A 9811-nucleotide genomic window follows, 5' to 3' on the forward strand; every position below is an offset into this window, starting at 1 on the left:
TTGGCAAAAAAAAAAAAAAAACAAAAGTTCTTTTGACAATGTATGTGTAGACCCATATGTCTATTCCATTAAAATAAACCAGGCAGGGTGTATTTTGTGTTTTCTAGCTTGTGGTCAGCTTCTCTGTCTTCTTTATTTTTCTTAAGTAATATAATCAGGAAAATAAAACAATTTCAAAGAGTTTAGAAAAATTTTAGAATGACAGATCCAGGAGTATCCCAGACACTCCAATATAGGGACGTCCTTTTCTACCTGCTTAAGGCAGGGCTTCCTGCTGAATGGAAACTCAACTGAGTGTCTTCATTGAACCGGGGGATATAAAGGCAAGGGCAGAGCTGGTGTGGGTAACCTCCAGATATGGATGATGTCTGGACACGCGGGAAAACACGCTTACACCAAGATCTGTTGACTTCTTCCACTACTAACTAATGGGGCCAGGTGCCCGCCTCACCTGCAGGCTCTGACTAATTCTGCATTTCTGAATTGTGTGGTGTTCACATTCCTGCTGATGAGCCCCTAGTCCCATAAGTACATATGTGTGTATGCAGGCCTGTGTGTGTACATTCATTCATCCAACGAAATTTTACTGAGTGCCTTGGGATGAGTGCTAGGCATTTATAGGTGTTGGGGATATGGGGAGGGGGTGGTGGAGGCAGACCTGCCACTGCACTCGTTCATAGAGGCCACTGTCTAGATGGGGAGACAGAAATCCAGTAAACCTCAAAATAAAATAACTGAAAGCATGTGCTGTGTGGGAAAGAAATAAGGTGCTGTGATCGAGAACCATAGCGAGGGTGAGGGTAGGGGTGGGAACCTATCAGATATTGTTGAGGGAAAGCCTTTCCAAGAAGGTGACATTTAAGCTAAGAAGAATGAGAGGGGACCAGCAAAGAGGCCAGCCTCAGCCTAAGGCCAGGTGAGAGGAGTTCTGGAGCAGAGTGCTGGGAGTACCCAAGAAGACTCCTGTTCTGTTTCTGTTCTCTCTGCCCTATTCTACCCAAGAAGGGCTCTTCCTCCCTCCCAGCAGTCCCATCTGCCACTCCCACCTTGGCCTCTCTAGGTGCCAGGTAGCCAGGTAGCAGTGTCTCCTGTTTCTGTCTTGTTTTTTTTTGTTTTTGTTTTTTGTTTTTTTTTTTTTAGGGCCACACCCATGGCATATGGAGGTTCCCAGGCTACGGGTGGAATTGGAGCTGTAGCCGCTGGCTCACACCACAGCCACAGCCATGCCAGATCCAAGCCACATCTATGATCTATACCATACCTCACAGCAATGCTGGATCCTTAACCCACTGAGTGAGGCCAGGAATCGTACCTGCATCCTCATGGATGCTAGTCAGATTCATTTCCACTGAGCCACAATGGGAACTCCTCCTGCCCCTGTCTTGAACTGTTCACAGTTCTTCCCTGCCGGCCTTCCTCCCCCTGCAGATCTCCTGGAACAACGGCGTGGACTTTTGGTGGCATGAACTCATGCAAGACGCAGGAGATGAGTGTGAGCCCGAGTGGTGTGATGCTGAAGACCCACTCTTCATCCTGTACACCAGCGGCTCCACAGGCAAACCCAAGGCGAGAGAGAGAGAGAGAGAGAGAGAGAGAGAGTCTGTCTGTGTGTGTGCACATATACTGTGTAGGGGTGAGAAGTGACTTTCTGAGAAAACACATAATGACATGAATTTTACTCTACAACCCTGTGTTTCAGAAATGTCGCTTTACATTTTTTCAATCAAATTGACATAAATTCTCAATCATTGATGATGAGGCCCAGAGTGAGACAATTCAGGTGGGGGCTTTCCTGGTACCCAGAGAAGAATCAATCCATGTGGCTGACATCTGTGTTCCCTGCCCTTGCTCATATGGTTTGGTTGAAGAAGAGCTGCCCTGTGAGGTCAAGGCCAAGAGTGGACACAAGTTCAGTCCCTTCCACATGCCACGCTGTTAACATCTAGTCCCTCCCAGGGTACGTTGTGGAAGCTGGAAATACAACTCTGACTCTTCCATTGACTTGAAAGATATGTCACTCTACCTTCCACTCACCGCATTTATAAATTATTCTTTCCACATGCTTTGGAATATTCCTCAATGGGCCTTTAGAGACACAATTTGCGCCTCTTTTTCCTAGGAATGGGGTGTTGATGGAGTAAGGAGATTGTTTTTTTCCCCCCATTCACTCTGCAGTGTGTGACTGAGTGTGTGTGTACAACCTAGAGACATTATTAGGTGAGCGTGTACTAGAAGTGTTCATGTGTGTGAGAATAATGGGGTGGCTCAGAAATACCATCTTGGCATGCAGTATGGATGATGGACTGACTGTAACTGTGGGGGCGGGGTGTGATATAGAAGCTTGGAGAAAAGGGGGTGAAAGAGGGGTGCAGGCAGGTCCAGAATCCCTGAGGAGGATCTTGCTTTGGCTCTGTCCAGCCTACATTTGGTAGTCAGTGGGGGTGAGCCTAAGGCCAACCTGAGGCCCTATTCTCTCCCCAGGGTGTGGTACATACCGTTGGGGGATATATGCTCTATGTGGCTACAACCTTCAAGTATGTATTTGACTTCCATGCGGAGGATGTGTTCTGGTGCACAGCAGACATTGGCTGGATCACTGGCCATTCCTATGTCACCTATGGGCCCCTGGCTAATGGAGCCACCAGTGTTTTGGTAAGAAGAGTACTGGGCACAATGACTACTTGGTCTATTTAGGGGATGGACTAGATGATCCTGGGTGACAGCCTCCCAAGGACTTAGGCAGTGACCTGTTTCCTGGAGAAAGAGGAGTTCTTAGGGAGTTGTATATCCTAACTGGGAAGATCTCTTGGTTTGTCTGGTCAGGGGGTGAAGGCATGGGTTTGTCAGAAAGGGCAAAATACTGAGCCTGAGGGTGTGGTGGGGGAATGGAGGGACTATTGAGAAGGACCAAAAATGACCAACCTTTGCTGGGGTCAGTTTGAGGGGATTCCCACACACCCGGACGTGAGCCGCCTGTGGAGCGTCGTGGACAAGTACAAGGTGACCAAGTTTTACACGGCACCCACGGCCATCCGCCTGCTCATGAAGTCTGGAGATGGGCCTGTTACCAAGTGAGACCCCTCCCCAGCTGCTGCCCCATGGGTGCCCCTCAGAGCTGGGTGCTGATCTTTGTGCACAGTCTTTTCCATTCCGTTGTTCTGATGCCCTGGCTTAGAATAGGGGAAAGGGCAGGAGAAGAGCCTGGCTTGTCTTCCTGGTTCCCAGTGTTGCTCAGAGCCTTCTTCTCTCCCCACATCCCTGCCCAGGCATAGCCGGGCATCCTTAAAGGTGCTAGGCACAGTGGGCGAACCCATCAACCCTGAGGCCTGGCTGTGGTACCACCGGGTGGTAGGTGACAACCGCTGCCCCATTGTGGACACCTTCTGGCAGACAGAGACAGTAAGTAAGGGGTTCAGAAGGCTGGGGCTCCTGGACAGTGTGGAGAAACTGACTCAAACCCCTGATCTCTGACTTCCACAGGGTGGCCACATGCTGACCCCCCTCCCTGGTGCCACACGCACAAAGCCTGGTTCTGCTGTGAGTGAAGCTCCCGTGGCTGGTCCTGGGGGTATTTGGCCTAGTTAGAGGGTCGGGGGGCTGGACTGATATGTGTGAGGAATTTGGGGCTCTGGAGCTCCTCAGGAGAGGTAGAGTTGAGTCAGAGTTGCCTCATTTCACTCCATGGATCCTATCTCCTGTTTGCTTCTAGACCTTTCCATTCTTTGGTGTAGCTCCTGCAATCCTGAATGAGGCTGGGGAAGAGTTAGAAGGTGAAGCTGAAGGTTATCTGGTGAGATCCTGGCCCTTATGGGTCTTCGAGTGGTGGGGGGGGTGTTCCACAAAGGGGTACTGTGCTTTTCCGTTAGAGTTTAGAACCCAGTCTTCTCCTGGAAGCTGCCTTTAGCTAAGGCTCCATGGTTGAGGGTTTATCCTCTGCAGAGAGACTTTGGGGGAGATGGGGGGAATCTTTCTGGATACTTTGCCTGCCTCTTTGACTTTTGGCTCACAAGCCTCTTAAGGGCTCTGCTCAAAGGTACCTGATGGTGCCTTTTTGGGTGTGGAAGACATAGTGGAAAACCATAAGAGTCTCCAGAGTCAAGCTACCTGGGTTCAAATCCTGACTCTGCCTCTTCTGTGACCTTAAATAAGTTACCAAACTCCCCTGAACCTAAATTTTCTCATTTGTAAAATAGGTTTATAATAATATCTTTGTCACCTCTGGTTGCTGGATTGATTAAATTAGATAATCCATGTGAAAGGTTTATTTAGCACAGAACCTAACAGTGCTTGATAAATGCTAGCTGTTGTGATTGTTTTATTAGTAGTTGTAGGGAGATCATTAGCCTCCACCCTTTACCCCACTTCATTTTCACTAAGAGCAAGTTAGTAACAAGGACAGGTCTTGAATCTAGGTCTTCTGGCTCTTAGCCTAGAGTCCTGCCCCTCCCATCAATCTGCTGTCACAGGACATTACTGATGGGGGCATAATTATTTACTCGTGTGTGGGCCCCACCTTTTTATATAACTGCTTTCATTTGCATCAAACTGGATCTGCATCCCTGAGGGATTACCTAAAAGGAGACTCAAGGCTACCAGATGCTTATTACTAACCGAACATTGTGCTGGCCAACTACCACGTACTATTAACTTTGGGAGGTAGAGATTATTTTCTCTGATTTACAGATAAGGATCCTGAAGCTCAAAGAGGGAGGGTTACTAACCAGAGGTCACATGACTAGAAACGGCAGAGCTGGGATTCCAAGCCTTGATTGTCTATATCCAAAGCCCAAACTTTGTCCTACTTCTCAGGAATGGCATTCAGGCTATTTCTCCTTAGGCTGGCAAAGCTCTGATTGTCTTTCTGTGAGACAGTGCAGCAGATGTGAACACCGTGTCTTCCTCACGCTCCAGGTGTTCAAGCAGCCCTGGCCAGGGATCATGCGCACAGTCTACGGGAACCATGAACGCTTTGAAGCCACCTACTTTAAGAAGTTTCCCGGGTACTATGTGACAGGAGATGGTGAGCCTTGGCTAACCCCGTTCCACACCTCCCACCAAGACATGTGCATTCCCCTTTCACTGTCAAGAAGAGCTAGTCAGGGATGTGTCCTATGTATCAGTGTCTAATATCAAGTCAGAGCTACAGAGAAGACCGTGAGATCGGGAATGAGCGCTGCACAGTGTCTTCTGAGATTTGATGTATGAGGGAAAAGGTTCTTGTTTCCACAGCTCCTGGGCTGAAGAAGATGGGGCAAATAGCACTATGTGTCATGTGTGTCTCCAGGTCCAGAGTCTATGTTTACCTATGTGTCCACCCACCAATCCATCCTTCTATAAATATTTATCAAGTACCCACTATGTCCAGGTACTTAACTAAGTACAGAGGATTTTACCATGATTAAGGAAGGCAAGGTCTCTGCTCTCATAGGGCTTACATTCTAGTAAGGAGAGGCAGACAATAAATTCAGCAAACTAATAAATTTATCTTAGATAGTGATAAGTGCTGTGATGAAAAATAAATAAGGTAATGGGATAAAGAGTGTCTGCAGGGATGGCCACCATACATGAGATGGTGAGAGAAGATTTCTCTGAAGTGGCACTTGAACAGAGACCTGAGGGTGAGGAGACAGGCATAGGAAAATCTGAAATAAGAGTGAATGTTCTTGGAGTTCCCGTCGTGGCGCAGTGGTTAACAAATCCGACTAGGAACCATGAGGTTGCGGGTTTGGTCCCTGCCCTTGCTCAGTGGGTTAACGATCCGGCGTTGCCATGAGCTGTGGTGTAGGTTGCAGACGTGGCTCGGATCCCGCGTTGCTGTGGCTCTGGCGTAGGCTGGTGGCTACAGCTCTGATTCAACCCCTAGCCTGGGAACCTCCATATGCCGCGGGAGCGGCCCAAGAAATAGCAACAACAACAAAAGACAAAAAAAAAAAAAAAAAAAAAAAAAAGAGTGAATGTTCTGGGAGTTCCTGTTGTGGCTCAGCAGTAATAAACCCCACTAGTATCCGTGAGGACTTGGGTTCAATCCCTGGCCCAGCTCAGTGGGTAAAGGATCCGGTGTTGCCTGGAACTGTGGCGTAGATTGCAGATGCGGCTTGGATCTGGCATTGCTGTGGCTATGGCGTAGGCTGGCAACTACAGCTCCGATTTGACCCTTAGCCTGGGAACCTGCGAACCTCCATATGCCTTGGTGTGGCCCTAAAAAAGACAAAAAAAAAAAAAAAAGTGAATATTCTGTACCAGAGAAACACAGGCTTGGACTGTCTAAGGAACAGACTGAACCCTGTGTAGCTGGAGGGTAGTAGGCAAGGGTAGGACTGTTATATCAAGTTGGAGAGGGAGATAATATAGGGCCTCATGAGCCACATGAGTTTGGATTTTCTCCAGTGTACAACAGAGAAGGGGTAAGAATTTATTTACTATTTAGAAAGCAACTTTGCCTATTTTATAGAAAACAGACTTAGGTGGATATATTAGTTATCTATTGCCATGAAACAAATTACCTCCAAACCTGACAGCTTAAAACAACAAATATTATATTTATTATCCCATATAGTTTCTGAGGATCAAGAATCTGTCAGTGGCTTAGCTGGTGGTTCTCATCCGAGTTTCTCGTGGGTTACAGTCAAGCTGTGTGGTCAGAGCTGCAGTCATCTGAAGGTTTGACTGAGCCTGGAGGACCCACTTCCAAGTTCACTCATGTGGCTGTTGGCAGGAACCCTCAGTTCCTTGCTACATGGACCTCTCCACAGGGCAACTCATGACACGGCAGCTGGCTTCCCCCAGAGCAAGTAATCTAAGAGAATGCAACCAAGACAGAAGCTACACTGTGTTTTATATTCTACTCTCAGAAATGATATCCTATCTTTTCTGCCAAATTCTGTTGATCACACAAACCCTAGCACAATGAAAAAGAGGATTACACAGGGGTATGAATACCAGGAGGTGATCATTGCAGCCACCTTGGAGCCTGGGCTACCACGGCAGGCAAGAGTAGAAGCAGGAAGACTTGTTAGGAGGCTGTTGTAGTGGGTGTAGCAGTTTGGTAACATGGATCATACGTCCTACTATGGTGTATTTATTGTGTCGTGCATTTCTTCTCTTCCCAGGCTGCCGACGGGACAAGGATGGCTATTACTGGATCACTGGAAGGATTGATGACATGCTAAATGTATCCGGTGAGGACCAGGGACCATTCATTTTCCCTTCTTATTAACCCTGCTCTCCCAGCAACTCTAAGCCAAAGCCTTCTGAGAGAGCCAGGACATCTGTTGGCCAGACCATGCCTGGAGTGTATCATTCCCTTCTGGGCCCAGGTTTTGGAGGAAGAGTGCTAAATACTGAAATATGCCTGAAGGAGGGGAACTAGGATGGTGGGGCAGCTGAAGTATGTCCTCTGAGGAATGAATGAAAGGCCTTCCCCGTTTGACCAGACCAGGACTGCCCTGCTGGGATCTCTCTCATGGCACTTACTCTCCCTTGACAAGGACACCTGCTGAGCACAGCAGAGGTAGAGTCGGCACTTGTGGAACACCAGGCTATCGCAGAGGCAGCCGTGGTTGGCCACCCTCATCCTGTGAAGGGCGAATGCCTCTACTGCTTTGTTACCCTGCGTGATGGCCACATCTTCAGCCCCACCCTCACTGAAGAGCTCAAGAAGCAGAGTAAGGAGCTTCCCTGGCAGGGATTACGGGGTCTGTCCTGATGGCAGAGCTACCACAGCAGGCTGTGGGGTGGCCGGGGGTTGGGGGAGCACTGTAGTGAATGAATTGCTTTTCAAACCACAAACAGGCCCCAGAGGGCTAAGTGCCCTCCTCCCAATCAGTCTCCATGAGGATAACAGTGATTACATAGGAGTTCCCGTCATGGCGCAGTGGTTGACGAATCCGACTGGGAACCATGAGGTTGCGGGTTCGGTCCCTGGCCTTGCTCAGTGGGTTAACGATCCGGCATTGCCGTGAGCTGTGGTGTAGGTCGCAGACGCGGCTCGGATCCCGCGTTGCTGTGGCTCTGGCGTAGGCCAGCGGCTACAGCTCCAATTGGACCCCTAGCCTGGGAACCTCCATATGCCGCAGAAGCGGCCCAAAGAAATAGGAAAAAGACAAAAAAAAAAACCCCAAAAAAACAGTGATTACATAGATAGAATTCTTTCTCTGTGCCACCACTGAGCTAAGTATAAGTGCTTAAAATGCATTAATCCATTTAATCCCTGTAATCACACCCATGAAATGGATCCTATTGTTAGTCTCATTCTAAAGATGAAGAAATGGAGGCTCAGAGAAGTTAGATCCCTTGCCCAAGGCCACACTGCTAGTAAAGTTGAATTTCAACTCTAGCAGGCTGATTCTATAGCTCAAGTGCCATGAAGATGGATTAATATAAAATGAGAACGTAAAGAGACAATGTGTTAGAGAAAGACAAAAAGCCTGAGAATGATTACGTGCAAAGCCTTGAAGAGAAAATAAGTTGAGTACAGAGTCATCTCTGCCTTGTCTGGGGGAGTCTGGCTAAGGATACTGGAAAAAAAAAAAAAATGATTTGTTGGTTACAGTTAGAGAAAAGATTGGCCCCATTGCCACACCGGATTTCATCCAGAACGCACCTGGTTTGCCTAAAACCCGCTCAGGTATGTTCAGAGGCCTCAAGGGACTGGGATTGGGATTGGCTGAGGCCCAGTGGTGGCAGAGTGTGTTTGGACAGAAGCCTTTGACAAGGCTGGAGTGGGTCAGTGCTGTCACCAGGTAACCAGAAGCCTGTGGTCCCCCAGGGAAAATCATGAGGCGGGTGCTTCGGAAGATCGCTCAGAATGACCATGACCTGGGGGACACGTCCACTGTGGCTGACCCATCCGTCATCACCCAGCTCTTCAGCCACCGCTGCCAGACCATCCAATGAATAAGACCCTGCCCTTTACCCAGGATTCCCTTTGCTTTGCTTTCCAAAGTTTTGCCCATCCTCCCTGCCCCCACCCAGCACTGAGGGCCAGTGCTGACCCCCACCACCTCCCTTGACCAGCTGTCTGGGACTGAGGATCAACTTTGCCTCTGGGTGGAGGCAACTTCTTGCAACTACCAGGCAAGGTCCAGGTTAACCTCGGGCTACTGTGCCCCTAGACTGCAAAGAGCCCTTGGAGCCCAAAACAGGGACCTGAAGGCCACGTCCCAACCTAAGTTAAGTGTTCAGTGGGCAAGTGAGGGCATAGACTGAAGCAGGGAAGCAACTCTATAATCCTATGTCAGCTCTCTCAGGAAATACCACTACTTATCTTGGGCATGCACTTGCCCTTGGAAATGCCTGTTTGTGAGTCTTGGAACAATTGATTATTATTTTTTTAAACACTTTGCTGCTTCTGTTTTGGGTCTGAATTTCTTTTTGCGCCAGATGGCAGTGCTTGTCTGCCATTTGTTCCAGGGGCTGGGCAGGCAGGCTCAGTTTCCAGAGGGTTCTCAGATCACCTGTGTCTTTGTAGGAGTAAATGTGTTATATTTACTAGGGCCAGAGGAGCTTACTTTTCTTGTCCTCTGTTCCCACCCTCCCCTGAACAGAGTCTCGCCCAGAAGCGACATTCTCAGATGAAGCTCCCTTTTCTTGCCCCAGTCCTACTCAAGCCCTGTGGTTGTAGGAATAAAGTCTGTGACCTCAAGAAGGTGGTGACTTGTTTTTTTGGGAATCTTACAGGCTGTATACTTATTAGCTGTTCTGGTTTGTGTGGGGATAGGAAGGGGAGTGGTTTTCCCCAGTATTCTCCTTCTAGAACCTTTGGTTTAGGCAGAGCTAATCAGGTCTTCACTCACAGGCCTTTTGACAAGCT

The 9811-nt window shown here is 48.5% G+C and overlaps 1 protein-coding gene across 4 annotated transcripts in view; it reads left to right on the forward strand.

The window, feature by feature from the left end:
- ACSS2 (acyl-CoA synthetase short chain family member 2) overlaps positions 1-9643 on the forward strand; it is a 59784-nt gene extending 50141 nt beyond the window's left edge. For all 4 annotated transcript variants that reach the window (XM_085002661.1, XM_085002662.1, XM_005672862.4 and 1 more), the window contains 11 exon segments: positions 1429-1566; positions 2482-2652; positions 2938-3071; positions 3267-3399; positions 3481-3537; positions 3710-3790; positions 4912-5020; positions 7110-7178; positions 7488-7664; positions 8552-8626; positions 8768-9643. In XM_085002661.1, coding sequence (XP_084858787.1) covers positions 1429-1566; positions 2482-2652; positions 2938-3071; positions 3267-3399; positions 3481-3537; positions 3710-3790; positions 4912-5020; positions 7110-7178; positions 7488-7664; positions 8552-8626; positions 8768-8895 — 1272 coding nt within the window. In that variant the 3' untranslated portion in view covers positions 8896-9643.
- Positions 9644-9811: the final 168 nt, after the last annotated feature.

The sequence above is a fragment of the Sus scrofa genome, chromosome 17, assembly GCF_054392235.1.
Source record: "Sus scrofa isolate SSC_HxYL_T2T_F1_AM1 chromosome 17, Sscrofa_HxYL_maternal_Yorkshire_Landrace_v2.0, whole genome shotgun sequence".
NCBI lineage: Eukaryota > Metazoa > Chordata > Mammalia > Artiodactyla > Suidae > Sus > Sus scrofa.